The sequence below is a fragment of the Ictalurus punctatus genome, chromosome 26 (genome assembly GCF_001660625.3).
Source record: "Ictalurus punctatus breed USDA103 chromosome 26, Coco_2.0, whole genome shotgun sequence".
NCBI classification, from domain to species: Eukaryota; Metazoa; Chordata; class Actinopteri; order Siluriformes; family Ictaluridae; genus Ictalurus; species Ictalurus punctatus.
This window is the reverse complement of record NC_030441.2, coordinates 19,217,924-19,237,121: the sequence shown is the minus strand read 5'-3', so window position 1 is coordinate 19,237,121 and position 19,198 is coordinate 19,217,924. Positions and strand designations below refer to the sequence as shown.

Genomic DNA, 19,198 nt, shown 5'->3' with positions numbered 1-19,198 from the left:
TCAATGAACCAGGTCAGTTCCTGTTCTCATTTTATGTTAGAGTTATTTATGTTACAGCTATAGACAGTCGTTCCCTCACCAGCCCTCTCTTTATTCTCTCTCTTGATGTTAATAAGACAAAAAAAAAGCAACAACGCAGATTGTCGTGTTATCGAGAAACCGCAAAGAAGCATAAACTCCTATCTCCTGAAGATGTCGGAAACCTTAAAGTTACAGCTTCACCTCTGACACTGGAGACTCCTTCCATAAACGTTAAATAAACATCTCCTTACAGGAAATTAACAATTACTCACATTCCTTAATTTGTTTATGTGGAGTGTCCACTGTCCACTTCCCTGTGAACTAACTGTTGCTATAGAAACTATAATGTATTAGAACGAGCTCATTAATATAAACCTACGCTACAGTCCAAGCTGTTATACAAAACTATTCAATACCTCCTGACCAATCACAATCCACGATTCAGCAGTACTGTGGTGGATCAAATGCTAGGGTTTTTTATTATGTGTCGTGACTAATAAGAGAAAAAAAACATTAGCATTTTTCTGATATTAAGTACAAGCCTCTTGCATTTCAGAGACTTCGGTGATGTTGCGGTGTTGCCCAGGAAGACCAAAGGTGAGCAACCAAGAAAAGAATTCTCTGGAATTGACAAATTGTGAGAATACTTTAAATAACCTCGTCTGTTTCCACTTCAAGGCTTCTGACTCTGAAGGCAATTCATTTGAGATCCAGAACTCCATTTCCCATAATCCTTGTCCTGCCAGTACACACACGCCACCTGAATACGAAAATGTTCTGAACATCACCAGTACATTGCCTACCTACAATATATACACTGTTCAATGAAATAAATGTCCATCTAGTTAATTATTAATTTTCATATCACAAAACTATATATTGTTCTATATTTTGTATGTATACCTTTTGCAATGAATTTGAAAATGTCATTTCCTGTTTACTGTCTGTGAGTAATTTATGCCCAAGAGTTTTCCAGTTAAATAAAATAAATAAATAAATAAATAAAATACGGTGCAATGCACAGGTAATAGCATGTGTGTGTGTGTGTTCGTTCAGGGAAAAATAATTAAAATATAAATAAATGGCCTAATAGATAAATTAACAGATATACATATTTTAAAATGACAAAAATGTTTTGAATGTTGTCTAATTATGTGTTCATTAATTTATTAACTCATTTTTAAAATTATATTTATTCTATAATTTAATTTGCCATTTATTTGTATAAATGATAAATTATTCATAAGGTACGTTTTTATTGATTTGATTCACAGTTCTCTAGATTTTTTTTTTTTTTTTTTTTCTGAAATGATCATCACCACTCAGTGGCTTGCTCAGTTGGGATAAATTCACTCCTTTAATATCTGTATACCGTGTTGATATTTCTGTAAAGCTGCTTTGAGACAATGTCTATTGTAAAAAGCGCTGTACAAATAAAATTGAATTGAATTGAATTGAATCATAAAAATTCACGTTCCTTCCTTTAATTTATTATTTTTTGTGTTTGTTTATTTATTCATGCATTTCCTTGTCCTTACACTAAAAAGTGTATCAAGTGTATCATAGCTGAAATTCAAATACCTTCATAGTTGCACAAAAAATAAATAAATAAATGAAAATAAATAAATAAAAATAGACAAATATTAAGCCTGGCATAAACTTATTTAAAATTTTATAGCATAAGATTAGCTATAATTGATTGGAAAAGTCTAAATTGCCATTTTTGTTCATGTTGCAATGTTTTTCTCATTATTCTGTGTTTTAATTTTGTATTTTATATGTGTACTGTAACTTGAAAAACAGGTCCATGCTTTGTTTGCAATCGAGTGTGTGTGCAGTTACACACTGTAGAGGGCAGTGTACCAGGGAGACGTACTAATTAGGCCCTATAAATCTATAAATATAAAATGAAAGGTTAAAATCTATTCTGTTTAAGTCTGAATACTGGGATAATGAATGACATGTTTGGGAAATAAAACAGATTTGGATGCAAACATCAACTTCATTTCAAATTCAACTTCATTTCCTAAAATTAATACCCTAATTATGTTCAATGAATGTGTGTAATTACATGTAATAAAAACCGCCAAGCCACCACTTCCCCATCTATCTATCTGTCTATCTATCTATCTATCTATCTATCTATCTATCTATCTATCTGTCTAGATAGGATCAAGGTGTGTGTGTGTGTGTGTGTGTGTGTGTGTGTGTGTGTGTGTGTGTGTGTTATTATTATTATTATTATTATTATTATTATTATTATTATTAATAACAACAACAACAACAACAATAATAATAATAATAATAATAATAATAATAATAATAATAATAATAATAATAATAATAATAATAATAATATAGTTAAAGTGTTATAAGTGTACTGTATTGTACTTCTGCTGAAGTTTTTGTCCTGATACTGTGTCATTGTTTAAAGCACTCTCCTATGTGTGTGTGAGAAGGTCACAGAAGGGTCAAAGATAACATCTGCACTGGTGTGTGTGTGTGTGTGCGTGTGTGTGTGTGTGTGTGTGTGTGTGTGTGTGTGTGTGCATTCCTGTTGGTCACATGGCTGGAGTTGGGATGTCGGGAGTCATACTGTTCATCCATTAAACACAAAATTGTTAATACTTTTCATAAAATCAGATTTTATGGTTCATTTATATCCACATGTATGAATAAATTAACTATATAGAACCTCATCCTCAATACAGTATTACACAGTATTATACTATAACAGCAGCACACACAGTATTTTATTCCTCACATTTTTAATCAGAAAATTAAACAGAGGCTTTTCCGCAGTAGCACAGGGTTATAAAGAGTCAAGCCAGCTTAATATTTCATTATAATCTTACTAAACTACCGTTATAATTCCTGAGATGATCTGATTATCTTCTGCGATGTCCTTCATTCTCAGGAAATCTCTGTAGTAATGTTGAAGTGAGATAAAAAAAAAAAAAAACCTACATATTTCTTTGAAGAAGTTCTGAAGATATAGTCATACTCATACTTCAGCACACATAATTTAACCTGACTAGAGCAGTTTAAGGAAACACGGACATCCCTGTAAGTGTTGATGTACTAGAATTAAGTATAATGTCATTGATCGTGTAACTGTGCTTATGTACATTATGTGTGATTTACTTTTCACTATTATACATTTATCCAACATCAGTGATCAGAAGGCATTAATTCGTTTTCTATTACAGCAGAGAGTATTTATACGGAATATTAAACATCCTGCAGGTTCAAATTTGAATAAAGAGTCTCTGGTGAATTATATACAAGCCATTGTAAACTTTTCCTTTGTACAGGTTTCCATTTTATGGCTGCTTCAGTGGGTTGGTGATGTCCATGCAAATGTTGCATTGCCTTTTGATTTAAATAATTATCGACCCATGTCAAAATGACCTTTTCTTTCTAGACTTTTTTTGGAGAAGGTTGTCTTTCATCAGATTTTCTCGTTTTTACAGTAAAAATCACATAATCGACAAATATCAGCCTGGTTTCAGAACAAGACAGAGTACTAAGTCTGCCCTCTTGAAAGTGACAAACAGTGTATTGGTATCTGTGGATTTGTGGAAGCGTGCTAATCTAGTTTTGCTAGATTTTAGCTCAGCCTTTGATACAACTGAACATACCATTCTTCTGAAGCGTTTATGGCAGTTGGATGGAATTCAAGGCAGTGCGCTTTATTGGTTTGCTTCTAAGCTGAAGGATAGATCTTTCTTAGTTGAAAGAGAAGTTGTGGACGGTAGTGGTTAAGACGTTGAATTTTTGATTGAAAGGTTGTGAGTTCAAATCCCAACACTGCCAAGCTGTCACTGTTGGGCTCTTGAGCAAGGCCCTTAACCCTCAAGTGCTCAGATCTATAAATTAGATAAATGTAAGTCGCTCTGGATAAGGGCTTCTGTTAAAATGCTGTAATGTAACGTCATAAAATTGGGAATGTCTCCTCGTTTTCTGCTCCTATCACTGGTGGAGTACCTCAAAGCTCTATTTTAGGCCCTATTTTCTTTTTCTTTGTACATGCTTTACTTTTTGGGTGCTAATTTTTCAGAAATATAACATTTCCTATCATTCAGCTTTAGCTTTCAAATTTGACAGTCAAATTAATCTTGTACTCAATTGCAGTTTTTATATTTTAACTTATGGATATTGACAAATTAAAAACATTTTTAACTTTCAATGATTTGGAGACTGTGATACATACTTTCATTTAATCTAGACTTGACTATTGCAATGCACTTTATATGTGAGTTACTCAATCTTCCATCTCACGCCTTCAGCTTGTTCAAAACGTTGTTGCTAGGCTTTTGACTGGAACCAGGAAATGTGATTCTATTACTTCCTGTACTAGCTTTGTTCTGACTTATAATCTCATACAGGATCCAGTTTAAAGTGTTATTAATTGTTTACAAGGGCTTGCTTGATTTCGCACCACTCTATATTTCTGACAACAGTAATCTAGACGTCACGGTCATCACATAGCTTCAATTAATTGACCCTAGGTCATGATTAACACTGAAGGGTGATAGAGCTAATTCAATTGCAGGACCTAGTCTTTGGAATAAATGGCCACTTTACATTAAGTCTTCACCAACTCTCGAGATTTTCAAATCACGTCTCAAAACCCAACTTGTTGTTTTAGCTTTTGAATCTGTCTAAATGTAGTATTCTTATTTGTATTGTCATGTGTCATTTTTAGTTCGTCGGTACGGCACTTTGGTCAACAGTTGTTGTTTTTGTATGTGCTTTAAAAATAAATGTGACTGATTTGACTGAACAGTAACAAATCAAGTGAGGAACAAATCAAGACCAGACTGACCAGACTCCCTAAAGCTGTGTTTTTTCAAGCTGGACCCTAGACAGCACACATTTTTGTTGAATCCATGGTACTGATGTGTTGGGGAGCTGGGAGAGAGCTCCAGCATGTAAAAGCTGAGTTACCAGAGAACCGACTGGGAAACATGAACAGCAAGGCAGCTCATTCAGTGTAATTCCATCCACAATAATGTTAATCATTTATAATCATCGATAATGTCACTGACTTGCCATTTTATTAGGTCCCTTGTATCTGCACTCATTAGCAGAAAGCCCCAAAAAGCTCAGGAAAAAAAAAATGCTTCAGTGATTTGGAATAAAATACTTTAACAAACAGGATAGTTTCAGGAAGTGAGCATGAACACAAGTAAAGCATGAATCTAATAGCTCTAGAAGATACCTCTACCTATCTACCTATCTGACTGAGACGGACAGTCCAGACTTCTCCATCCACAGCTACAGTTTGTAGCACCTTCTGGAGGATCCCAAGACGTTCCCAGGCCAGCTTTGAGATATAATCTCTCCAGCAGGTCCTGGGTCTGCCCCAGAGTGTCCATCCAGTAGGATGTGCCTCATACAGCTCTACTGCAAGCTGAACAGCAAACATCCTTCCAAAATTCCCAAACCACCTCAATCACCTCAATCCACTCAAACCAGAGGAGCAGCAGTTCTACTCTGAAATTCTCCAAGATTGTCAAGCTACTCAACCTATAACAACGCGTAAGCCCAGAAACCCTGCAGAGAAACCTTATATCCAATGCTTGTGACCTTTTTCTTTCAGTCATTACCCCCAGCTTATGACCGTAGATGAGGACAGGGGCATAGATTAACTGTCTGCAAACTGATCTCCTGTTTCACCTCACAAACTGGTATAGTGACCAAAACACCGCAGCAGCTGACATGATCCATTTGTCAATCTAACATTCCATCACTCATGAATAAGATCCTGAGGTACTTAAATTCCTTCTTCATGTACAAGGTCTCTCCCTCACATGGGAGAATCATGGCCTCAGACATGGAGGTGATGATTTTCATCCCAGCAGTGAAACTTTGTCAAGTTTGTGAGGCCCAGTGCAGAAGGTGCTTAGACCCTTATCTGATGTTACCTCCAGCCCCACCTCCCATACTAGACACGTGCAAGGGCTGTAGCATGAGTATTGTTTTGGTCACCTGGTAATTCAAACACACTTCAGCGACACATGAAGCCAGTCAAACAGATCATGCTGCATCTCAGGGCAGTGAGACACATGAGCTCACGGATGAGTACTATTGGCTAGTGTTTCTATGATTCACAGAGTATGCTCCTGCCACCCAGAGAACACAGCCGATTTTTCTGTCTTTACTCCCTGCCATGAATGGCCGTGGTGTCATCATAATTTCAACCTGTGAGCTGCCTATAATGCTTTTGTTTAGGGTGAACGCTTTTGTGTTGCACCAATCAGAGCAGAGCAGGCAGAGCAGTCACATGTTGTTGAGGGTGGGGTGGGAAGTTCAGTTAGCGAAGACCCACCATCAACAAACTAATGTTTATTAGATTTAATGGAAAATGGAATAAACTGTTATTATATTTGGCAAAGATTTATGTCTTGAGTATCACAGTCATGCTTTAAACACCTCAGTTTAGCCATGAATGGTTTGTGCATAAGAAAGTAGGCTTATATTTAAAGATGTAAGGAAAATGATGACTCCACTACACAGAGCTACAGGTGTAGACACACATTCACAGAGAAAGAGGCCGAACATCACAACCACAACATTTGACTATGGCATGAATTTCCTGGAATACATGCAGAGTTCTTCCACCCAACATTGACTAATGATAAGAGCCTTTGTTTGTTTGTTTGTTTCACTGGAAAGCTGTTGATACGACATTGCCATAGAAACTCATAAACATTTGTGGTACACATCTTTCTGTCACCATGACCAAAATCCAGCCAGAATCTGGCAAGCTCCTATTCACTTGCATTGTAGAATAGTGTGGTAAAAATATTCCAGCGTTTATTTCTACATAAGGAGATTTGAGGAAGCTTCTAAATCTGGTGTTTTTTTCAATTTACAAAGTTTTTAAAGTATCGCTCTAAAGCCATGCATGAGAAACAAAGATGGGAGAGAGAGGAAGAGAGAGAGAGAGAGAGAGAGAGAGAGAGAGAGAAAGGCCACACCCAGCTACTGCTGCTCTCTTATCGGTCCTTGTGCTGATGATGTCATCACAACCGTTCAGTTGGACAGACCTGAGCTTGTCCACCATCACAGTCTCACCATACAGGTGCAACAGTACAGAGCAGAAAGAAGAAAGATGAGCTGTTTTTGGTCATGTGAGTTTCCACTTTTTATTCTTCATTCGAAACTAAATCTATACGAAGAAAAGACATAGCATAACATTAAATTTATCAGCAATATATCAGGATTTTGTTTGTATTACTTTAACAGGGATTGCCATGATTCTACTGACTGCACATGCAAACATCGGCACTGCTCAATACCGTAAGTTTACTAAATGAATGTATATATAAATATATATATATATATATACACACACACACACACACACAGACATATGCATTATATGACAATGCCATATTTATTATTCTTCCTTTAGTTTTAAAGTAGCATTTCTAGCTACTTTTAGGCTATTACCATATTACCCACTTCCTTTTATGTTTAAATTATTATTATTATTCTTTCATTCATCCTTCATTTACGTTGCTCATGAAAATGAAGTCACACAAATAATTTTGACTTGTAGCCAGAACAGAAGTGTCCATTACAAGAAACTTTTTAGAGATCATTTGACTAAAACATTCCATTATCCATTAAATCGATTTGAATTTATCATTAATGAATGATTTGTACTATTCCTATCACGACGTAGAAAAATAGGAGTTTTTGAATTGGTTATGAGTTATGAAGTAAGGAATAAAACATCCTGTCGGTGATTGCGTGGATTTTTTATTTATTTATTGATTTTTTTTACGTGGAGCTGTGCTGTTCAAGCGAATGACCTGTAACTATAGAAACGATACTCTAAAACGATAACCTTCCGACCAACCATGATACAGACTTCATGAGCACTGTGGTGTATGTAAATATGCTTAAACTTAATCTCAAATACAATATTTATTTTCCACACTTATCATTTAGCTACATTAATAGAACATCTATTTATGTCTTGTCCCTCAGCTTCTTGTCCAAGTTATACAAACAAATCTGAGCCATGGCGGAATGTTGGCTTTTGCTCCACCTTTTGTAATAACACTGACATTAAGCTGAAGGAGGGATGGTACCGCTTCATCGGTATTGGAGGAGACCAGGTGATCTCTTCCTGCGCACGTGCCCAGATTAACACCGCTGGAAGCATCACGAATTACAATTTATTCACGTGTAACTCAAACATCAACTACACGGATTATATAACCTGCAGCCAAGGATTCACTGTCTACTACCTCCGACCCACAAAAAGAACTTATGCTACACGTGAGAAAAACTTTGACTATGCTAATAAAACAACAACCATCAATGTTTTTTATATTTTTTGTATACTTACTTATTTACTTGTTGTATAGTCTCATCAGTTCATTCTGCACATTTATATATATTTATATCACATTAGCATAGTCTGTACAAATTTGTTTACAAGCAGTGTAAATATAAACAAAAGAAGTCTGCGCATTTTTACTAAGTTAGCACGTTTTTTGTTCCTTATAGTTATTGCGGTTCGAAATCCCTGAAATCTCTCTATCACTGCTGTAAAATAAACTAATAAAAAAGAAAACAACAACAATATTTTAAGAGTTATACAAACCTAGCTTGAATTACTCTTTTATGGTTATGCACTAACATTATTAAGATTTTAAATTAATATTATTTAGAAACTATGCAAATATGAACAAAACATCACAGACTGAAATCCCTGAAATCCTTACTTCACTGTTTCAAATAAACAAACAAACAAAAAAAACCACAAACAAAAAAAAATTAAATAAATAGATAGATAGATAAATATATCCAATAAACAAATAATTGAATTACAAAAAAATTGTAGCAAAGTCCCGCTACAATCAAGATTTCCCAATAACCAAACGTTAGTTCCTCGGACAGGATTTCTGACAAAAATAAAGTCAACAAAATAAACATAATTAGTTGTTGTTTTTCCAACAGCTTTAATATTTTGTAAATCATGCAGAATAAACCCACGTGAATTAAATGACATGATTAAATGATCAGTTGGAGTGTAGGAAGTCTGTCAACACGTTATTTACATGTTTGAATGTCTAGAGACAGCAACAATTAAAGCAGAAAGTGAAAAAGAGTTTGATTTGTTTATCCTCCTGTCGACAGGTCATTCATCCTGCAGCAATTCCTCTTCCTGTGGAGACAATGCTCAGTGCGGTGCTGTTTATGGCAGCTGTGTGTGTGAACCTGGCTTAACAGTGTCTACAGACATAAAGGGAAACAACACGTATGGATGCTCAGGTACGAGCGCTGCTTTAAAAAGAAATAAAACAACCCCCCCCCCCCCCCCCCCCCCCCCAGTGACATCATGAGGTAATGCAGTGCTTTTGTGGATATGTTAGTACACTGTATGAGTAAAATGAGGACTGATGCATTAATGTATGCATTACAAAAAGATGACCTTATTCAAACGGCTTTGAGACATTCTAATTCTAATTTATTTATATTAAAATGATCATTTATTGTTTCACTCTTAATTTTTTTTCCAGTTCTTAAAGTGTCACCTGGTTGCCAGGTAAGATTAAACGGAACAGGTGTCAATTTTTGGCTTTATAATATTATTTTTAAAGTGAATTATTAATATTTAGTCTTTCTTGTTTTTCATATTCAGCGTTGGAAAATCCTGATGTAAATGGATTCAGTAATGCTTTAAATGCTATGCACCTCACATGTTTATTTAGTTATTTAATTCTGCATTTTGTTTAACCATCGATACATCATCTGGCCCCGTATTCCAACATTTATTCAGATTCAAATGCATATATATATATATATATATATATATATATATATATATATATATATATATATATATATATATATATATATATATCGAGACTTGCACTGCAGTACATTTGATTGTTAGTTTCAGAAATATTTAGCTAGCTAGTTTTGATGTGCTACGGCAGTACTTGGCAGGTAGCATGTTATGGGAAAAGCTACATTTTGAAAAGAAGAAAGAAAACATGGGAGAAAATACAGTTATATTTGTAGCTAACTGATAGTTTTATATTTTATCCATATTACATGTATTTTCCCAAAAAAAGCTATGCTAACATTTTACCAATGTGCTCGGTTGATATTTGACACGTTCACATTTATGAGTAAATGGAAATGATATGGTACTTTAAGTTCATTTTAATAGTGATTTTTTTATTTATTTATTTTTTTTTTTTTGTAGACAGCAGCTTGCGCACAGGACTTTCTGAACAACATTGATGCAATTCTAAACAATACAGATCAGCCTCTACCACAGACGGTAAGATATATTTGTGACGTAATTATCCGATTCTGAATTTCCGGATCATCATTGCATGTGGATATGTGCTCACTGGATGTCTCTCTTGCTTTTGATAGACTGTGGAATTGTATTTGGGCGCAATGATGAATATTACAACTACCATTACTGGACAAAATTCTACTGACAGCAAGGAGTTAATCGACTATGGAAATAATTTACTGGCTGTCACTGGGAAACTGCTGTCTGCCCTAGTGGCACCAACAGACACCAACAGCACGACAAAAATTTCCGTCAACGATATGGGTATGGAACCTGCTTGAAAAACTGCAAAAATTGAAAAACGACTGAATTTAAGTTAGTCTACATAATCTACTAATTACACTGGACTACAATCTCGTTTCTGGATTTTTCCAGAGGCTCAAATATTTTCGGTTGGAATGAACACTACCTTGGTGGAAATCCCCCTGCTCTACGCAAATGGTTCTTCCCTGAATATTGATCTCGTTGGGATTTCCCAGAATAACAAAGGTACAGTAGTAATCTTTTTGTATTTACTCTTGTGTCTGACAAATCATTGTATATTTAAGTCAGTGTGCAGAATATCTGCTACTTTATTTTAATATTATAATACAATTATTGATCCTGTTTTCATAGTTCAAACTGAGCAAAAAAAAAGTTTGGCAGATTTGAAATGTTTTCTATAATAATACTTTTCTTCACACTCATGTGAGTATGTTGATCAGTGACAATGGGGCAGTGGTGGCTCAGTGGTTGAAGGCTCTGGTTACTGATCAGAAGGTCAGGAGTTCAAGCCCTCAAGCAAGGCCCTTAACCCTCAACTGCTCAGTTGTATAAAATGAGATAAATGCAAGTTGCTCTGGATAAGGGCATCTGCCAAATGCCATAAAATGTAATGTAAATGTAATTTATCTATAAATTACTGAGTAAATTATGTTATTTCCAAAAACAAATTCAAAATTGACATACAGATTATACCATAAACTCTAACCACATTTGATTCACAGCATGCAAAATACAAATTTCCAAATTGTGACAGTTGTAGTTTTAATTATTATTATTATTATTATTATTATTATTATTATTATTATTATTATTATTATTGTTGGTGGTGGTGGTGGTGGTGTTTTTTTTTTTTCCAGGATCAGCTTCTGCGATCTTTGCGAGCTACGCGAGCATGGGCAGCATATTGAAACCCAACTTCTTCAAGGCCACTACAAACACAACTAAAACCATGATGTCCACTGTGGTGTCAGCAACACTTCCTAAAACTGCCAACACAAATCTCACCAAACCAGTCAGCTTCACCTTCATGCACAGCATTGCAAGTTATTTTGACTTAATCATATCAGATGAGTTTATTTGGTAACGTTATTTGGACAGTCCCCTATTGTACACGCCTCAATACATTGAAAGACCATCAACAACTGCTCATGTGACTGCCATCAATGAGCCATCCACTAAAATTAAACATGTCAATCTTTTACAGTTGTTGTTATTCAGTAGGTAGTCTATGCACTTTCTATAAATCAGAGCTCATCGGCTGGTGGACAAATTTCAGCAGGTTGAACCATAGTAGTTGATAAATACTGTAGTAGAGCCGATAAAGGTATGAATAAAGTCATAAATCAGAGACAGGTGGAGTCATTAAATCGTCACGTCCAAGTTGGCAGGCAGAATATTGTTGCATATTGTAAAGTTAACTAATTAAAAACAAATTAAATAGCACACTAATCTGTGTGAAAACTGGTCGATTTACATTATGTGCTCGGCTTCATACCGTTTTCAAATTAGATAACAAAAACTGTACTAGCGACACACACTCACCTGAGCCACCAACAATCTGGTACAAATCTACATGCCTTGTATGTGAACGCTCATATAACACTAGTGAGAACAGGGGGTTAATGGTTAAGCATTAAAGGCTAATTGATGTTGTCATTCAATCATGTTATTCACTTAGACACCAGACTTTTGTAAACAACGTAGCTGAACCTACAAAGTTTACATGATGACCCTGACAAGAATGACAAGTTTTTTTGTTTGTTTGTATGATTGTTTGTTTATTTTTACAATATTTCGATAGTACAGCTAATCACTCATAATATTTAATAGATCATCTATAAACTATTGATAAATAAGGTGTCATGGTTAATTTTCTTTTGTTGGCCAGGCATTAAACAGTGCGGGACAGCTCTCCTGTGTGTACTGGAAGGACACTGAATGGGTTGAAAATGGTTGTAGCATCACAACGAATAGCAGCAACTTCACAGTGTGCTCCTGTACTCACCTGTCTACCTTCGCTCTCATCATGCAGACCAACCCAGACAATGTAAGAGACCAGTAGATTCTGGTATGAGAAATGTAAGGTTTTAATGTCTATTCCTTTTACATGAATGAATATTATTTGTCAATTTTTACATCAAAAGGTTGATGGAATGCAAAACTTGTTATTTTTCATGAAATCACCACCCACTTTTGACCACCCCTTGTGGTCAAAACTGGTATAACATGAAAGAAGCATTTAGCTCCCGCAATTTTTTTTTTTTTTTTTTTTTTTTTTTTTTTTTTTTTTTAACCAGGCTTCATAAAAGGTCAGGCGTGGTCCATACAGTACTTTTATGTTGATGTGTAATTGTGTTGTGATACAGAGAGGGGGTTTATGGTTTATAAATGTGGAATGCGGAGAGACACTGTGACACTTTTTTAATGCAGCAGCCTTCAGGTGACTGTTGATCCTGTAGGATCACACACTTTACTTTCTCTTTCTTCTAACAGACTCCCAATTAAGTAATGTAGGATGTAGGTGATGTAAATCACAGAAAATAATTATCCCATGCTTGCTAGAACTGTTTATTATTGTGCCCCTTGCCCCCTGGGATAGGCTCCAGTTTCCACGTGACCCAATAAGGATAAGCAGTACAGGAAATGGATGGATGAATGGATGTAAATGCTTTCAGTGAGCAGTGACTTGGTTTATAATTGATCAAACAAATGTACCTTCTATTTTTATTCCTACAGTGAAACATGGAGCTCTGCTTTGTTTTCGCTGATTGTTGTTTGCCTTTTCCTGTAAATTCTGGTTTGGCTCATGCAACACTGTCCCCTAGTGGACACTCTCACATTATGTGGAAATATAAAAACTTCAAACTCTGAGAAAGTCCACACTCAATGTCCTGACATGTTCAGCTCTACATGCTGACAGAAGTATAAATCACCCCTAAGAAGAAAGAAAAGACAGTTCCCACTTGTGGTCAAAGTTGGTACAGCGTTAATTGTTATCGTATGCTTTCAGTTTTGGGTGGAAAAATTGAACGTGCGTTACAATCCTTCTTATTCCTTCTTATTAAGGGAATCCAATACATCCAGAGTTTACTGTTTAATAAATAAATAAATAAATAAATAAATAAATAAATAAAGTGATCACTGAAATGTTTTTTTTTTTTTTTTTTTTTTTTTTGTCAGGTGTATTAAAATGTGATGTGTATTTAAGTTGCAGGATGGTGATGATGATCCTGTCATGGAACTCATTAACACAGTGGCTGTGTCCGTGGGGTTGGTGTTCCTCATCTTGACTATATTGACTCTTGCTGTGTGCCAGCGAGGCCAGAATGTGACCAACACAGCTTTGCTCAATCTGTGTTTAAGCTTGTTTCTTGCGCACCTGTTTTTCCTGCTCACACAACAATACCTGGAGACCGTAAAAAAAACATATCGGGTAAGTGTGATTACTAATATACAGTCATCTGATGTGAGTTTGATGACTTCCTCTCTTTAAATGCATTCACTACGATTAGTGTTTGTCAAGTCAATCTGGACTCTTTAACTACTTCCTGTGTGTCTGGTCTATCATGGTTCTCCTTCACTGACACTTTGGGTTAGTAATGGACTCTCCTGAACTGAATATCCTCCATCTAACTAACACAACAAAAGCATAAGACTATACCCAGTCATAGCAGAAGTTTGTAGTTAAGGCTCGAGGGATTGTACAAGGTGGGATATATTTGCCATTGGCCCTATAGACGTACTGTACAGTGCTGTACATAAATTTTTTAAGTTTGTAGTGTTACAAACAGTAGCTCAAAATTGGAGCTACAAAATTATTTTTCATGAAGGTACACATAATAACCCAGTGTGGGGAAATCAATACAGATTGCAAAATTATCTACAATTCAACACTATTAAAGTTGTGTTTGTGTACGTGTTCACCCTGCTGTGAGCAGTTACCATCAGAAGTTACACAATTAGACAAATTAAGTTGACCTGTGTGCAAATAAAGTGCCATATGATTTCAGTGTAAAACCATCAAAAGGCCAGCAAGATGCTACCATCAAGCTCCTTCACTGTGAGGATTAGTCACCTTCAGCCTCTTAGTTGTTTCTCTGATTAACCCACTTTTTTACACGCTCAATGACTTTTGGTTGAGAGTTTCCTGTAGGCACATCGGTGTCACATCAGTGTCATTTGCTTTCAGATTTTAATAATGGATTTAGCCTACCTCTGAGAGATGTTCAAAGTTAGTGATTTCTAGTGTTTTTAAAACCAAAGCGTAACTGATTGATTAGGACAAGACTACTTTTTATCACTCCTTGGACTTCATGATGCTGTTTGTTTGTCTATCGAACTCTGCGTTCGTCCAGGAACAGGTGTATTTATATTGAGATTACGTGACACTTTTATTTGCACATGACTCAGTTTAACTAATCATGTCACTTTTGATACAATCCCAGCTAAAAATAATATTACCCCACTCTCTGTCTCTCTTTCTATCTCTGTGTCTTACCCTATCTCTCTCTCTCTCTCTCTCTCTCTCTCTCTCTCTCTCTCTCTCTCTCTCTCTCTCTCTCTCTCCCTCCCTCTCTCTCTCTCTCTCTCTCTTACAGCTGTGTGTAGTGCTGGCTGGTGTCATACATTTCCTCTTTTTATCAGCGTTTGTCTGGATGTTGACTGAGGCGGTTTTGCTCTACATCTTTGTGAAGAACCTATCAAGGATCACCTCAAAGCAGCAAGAGGTGCTTAGCTGGAAATGCATGCTTGTGATCGGATATATCATCCCCCTGTCTGTGGTGGGCGTGACTTCTGGACTGTATCCTGATGCCTACGGTAATGATAGGTAAGAGACTGTTGTACCATAACATGATCTGATGACACTATATTATGATCTGATGATCATATTATGATCTGATGACACTATATTATGATCTGATGATCATATTATGATCTGATGACACTATGCACAAAATTGTACTTAATTTAAGAACCCCTGGTTTACCTGTGTGCAGATGCTGGCTTAAGACTAAATTAGTCTGGAGTTTTCTGGGTCCCGTGACTTGCATTCTTGCTGTAAGTCCTAAATACAGATGCATCGAGCTGTAGAGCTGTCAGATGTATTTATAATATCTATTGCTTAACTTACAACTTAACATTTGCAACAACGACCTACTAATATCAGTAAAAGCAAAACAAAGAATTTTTTTATTTTTTTTATTTTACTTTATTAATATACATTATGAATAAGATATACTTGTGGATCGTGTTGCAAATATTCAAATTTGGAATTAAAATGTACATCCTTGTCTAATCATCGAGATCTAATCTAATTCATTTCCATCACTTACAGATCAACTTGCTTCTTTCTTGTGTGATCACCGTAAATCTCAGGATGGCTTTATCAAAGCTGGATAGAAACGTTTCGCACCTAAAACACACCCGGTAATACACATCACACACCTTAGCTAATTCACCTAACAATATATTTACATATTTACATAAATACTTTCTGTAAATTCTTTCTGATTTTCCTCCTCTCTCACCATCTCTCTCTCTCTCCATCTCTCTATCTCGTTCTCTCTCTGTAGGACCCTTGTGTTTAAAACCCTGCTCCAGTTCATCATCCTTGGCTGCCCTTGGACCCTGGGCTTCTTCGCTGAGAACAGCCACTTAATAAAAATTGTCTTCCTGTTCTTCAATTCGCAGCAGGGAACCTTCATCTTCTTTGTTCATTGTGTCCTCAACCAAGAGGTGAGAAGTTACTGATTCATGAGGAGCAGATAGAGTCGTACCCACTCAGTAGAATTGTAGTGCCGTGCCTCGTAACCCTTAAATATTCTGCTTATTTTTATTATTGTTATTTATATTACTTATTTTATTTACACATATTGAGGTTAACCGCAGTGCTGTTGGATTCTGATTTTTATGGCGGACGCTCCAGATTAAAAAAAGCAAGTCATCTTTGATACAGTGACGTTTTCTGTAACGAGGTGTTTATTTAACGTTTACGGAAGGAGCGTAACAGTCGCTTTGTAACAGTCAGAGGGAAAACTGTAAGGTTTCTGACATGCGATGTACAGAGATGTTTGCTCTTTGTGGAGAGGCTGGTGAAGGAATGAATGTTGATAGCCGAGTGAGAACAGAAGCAAACTTGTCTCACAGACATTCCACGCCATTAACATCTAACTATACAAGGGTGAAAGTATTCTTTAATCAATGCAGAATTGTAAGTATTGGCAGATTGCTGTGGTGTACGTGGAAAACAACATGCTGTTATAAGAAAATAATCAACTTCGGGTAGTAACAGTACGCTAACATCTGTAACATTGCACCATCGGTTTGATTTTACTTGATTTTAGATCAGGCAGCAGTACAGGAAGTGGTGGATTGCCCTTCGCCACAGCTCCATGTACAAGTCCATGGCAGAAGACCAGAAGAGCACTTCATATTCACATTCAAAGTAATATGAAACAACATGAACGTCTTGTTTAAAGAACAGTCAGTGTGTCACATGACCAAGGAATATTTCAGGAAGACAAATATGAAAGCGAATCTAGCCCTAACCCTAACTGTAGCTGTTTTCACTCTTAAATGTACTTTAATCAAGATTTGTATGCGAATAGTTGGTGAATTTCGGCCGTCATATTTCGGCTAACCTTTTCTGTACAAAATACGTAATTACACTGAGAATCTGAAAGGAAATGAATGACGCGAAACACACGATACAGCTATTTGTTTTTATATTCTTTGACTAGATAGCTAGCGGTAACTTCACTCTGTACAACATGTCATACTGGACTACAAAATCATCTGTCTAAGTATCTGAATTCTTATGAAAACCAGAAAAGAACCTAAAATAATCAATTATGATGTTGTGATGTAGGATTTAGTCGACAACATCGGTGGTTTGCTGTTAAAGGCCTTTAATTTCACAAGCGTTTGTAAATACGTTCAAATGTTAACATGTAAATGTGGAATATATAATAACGTGATATAATAATGTATCATTTATCATTTTGTGTCTCAGAAGAATAACGTATAATAACTGAAGCTCTTAAGCACATTTGTGACATTATTTTAACTGATCATCTTATTATTTTAAGCAGTTTAAGAGAATGTTTTTTTTATTTTAACTACACATTTCAGGGTTTTAATTATTAACTGGTATATAATAATAATAATAATAATAATAATAATAATAATAATAATAATAATAATAATAAATAGAAGAGGAAGAAGATGGCACTTCAGCATTTGTTTCATAACTTTTTTGTGTATTTTAAAAAATAATTTGCATTTGTAAAATTACATTGTTAAATATATAACGTTAAAGTAAATACATAAAGAAAATCACAAATAATTAAACATTTCTGTTTCTGCATCTTGTTGGTGTTGTTGTGAATTCAATTTTTGTTTTTACAGATGATCTTGAAGAAATGTAATTGAAAGTCATGGAAAAATCACAAAGATTCTGATATAGCTCCTGTGATGCAACATGTGTGTGTCCTTTTTATAATTGTTTTAATAAATCTGGAATTCAAAGCGTTTCAATATTACATTGCAAAAAAAAAAAAAAGAAAAAAGAGAAAAAAAAGGAATAGCTTTTAATAAATAATTTGTGTCCTACAAGTTTTTATAGCAAAATGACAAATGCAATTTACTCAAATTATTCAGGGATGGCATTTTAAATGATTAGAATGCCTTTATAATATTTAATTAATATTTTGGTCAATTTATAATTACTCACAGGCCATTATTATACAAAGATTATATTATATTTGAAAGGACATTCTCTTATATCATGTACCCTCTTATATTATAAACTGCTATCAAATGCCTATGATGAATGTATTCATTTAATTACCTCTTTAAAAAAGCTGATCAACTGCTATCCTTGAGTATAGCTATATACTTGAAATACACATGTATTTCCATGTCAACATGACACAGGACTTATTTTGTATTTTGACTATGAGCTGTGTGTTTTGTTTAAATCTGTCTGACACCTGGACCAGTAGAAACTGTCCACGCACTGCTGTTATCAAAGTGTATAAATACTCTTGGTTTGCATGAATAAAGTGGGATGTCTATTTGAGCATGCATGTGTCCGTGTGTGTTCACTTAGGCTTCCCAGATCGATCTGAAACCACACTTTCTAGCACAGAACTAAAAGTCAATAGAAGTAATGGTAGAACAGGCTGGAAGGGCTGACGGAGATATGAAGACATAAATATTTAGATTGTGATAAATGAAAATCTAACAATATTATACTATATTGCATTATATTATATCATGTTATATTATATAAAGATTGTGAAGTTCAAGCATGTGGCATTATATTTTATATTTAAGGCATTAATTCTAGCCCATCACTAATGCATTATAAGTGCCTGCAAGTATAAGTGCCTGAATTACTAGAAATGCCTAGAATTTCTCTCTGGGTATATAGTTATGCTTTTTGGAACGAACTTAAATGGCATTATCTAATTTATCACAGTTGATAATTGTTCTTAGACTTACTTACGAGTCAAAAAACAAAGGTTTCTACACAGAACCCTTATTCATTTAGGTTTTATAAAGAATCATTTTCAA

General features: G+C 35.2%; 2 protein-coding genes across 3 annotated transcripts in view; both read left to right on the top strand.

The window, feature by feature from the left end:
- The window catches only part of LOC108258800 (CMRF35-like molecule 1), a 3,873-nt gene extending 2,393 nt beyond the window's left edge, over positions 1-1,480 (top strand). For both annotated transcript variants that reach the window (XM_017457733.3, XM_017457732.3), the window contains 2 exons: positions 578-618; positions 700-1,480. In XM_017457733.3, coding sequence (XP_017313222.1) covers positions 578-618; positions 700-849 — 191 coding nt within the window. In that variant the 3' untranslated portion in view covers positions 850-1,480. The remainder of the gene's footprint in view (positions 1-577; positions 619-699) is intronic.
- A 5,591-nt stretch (positions 1,481-7,071) lies between these two features.
- Positions 7,072-17,989, top strand: LOC108258741 (adhesion G protein-coupled receptor E3). The gene is made up of 16 exons (XM_017457607.3): positions 7,072-7,160; positions 7,276-7,329; positions 8,026-8,319; positions 9,184-9,318; positions 9,567-9,592; positions 10,259-10,336; positions 10,435-10,621; positions 10,733-10,846; positions 11,479-11,660; positions 12,510-12,668; positions 13,830-14,054; positions 15,220-15,449; positions 15,619-15,679; positions 15,957-16,048; positions 16,195-16,357; positions 16,966-17,989. Exons 1-16 carry the CDS (start codon positions 7,142-7,144, stop codon positions 17,068-17,070), a joined length of 2,124 nt encoding a protein of 707 aa, XP_017313096.1. The 5' UTR covers positions 7,072-7,141; the 3' UTR covers positions 17,071-17,989.
- Positions 17,990-19,198: the final 1,209 nt, after the last annotated feature.

Coding starts and splice junctions, on each gene's coding strand:
- LOC108258741 (XM_017457607.3), top strand. Junction 11,661..12,509: donor TCACCTTCATGCACAGCATT/GCAAGTTATTTT, acceptor TTTGTTGGCCAG/GCATTAAACAGTGCGGGACA. Junction 14,055..15,219: donor CCGTAAAAAAAACATATCGG/GTAAGTGTGATT, acceptor TCTCTCTTACAG/CTGTGTGTAGTGCTGGCTGG.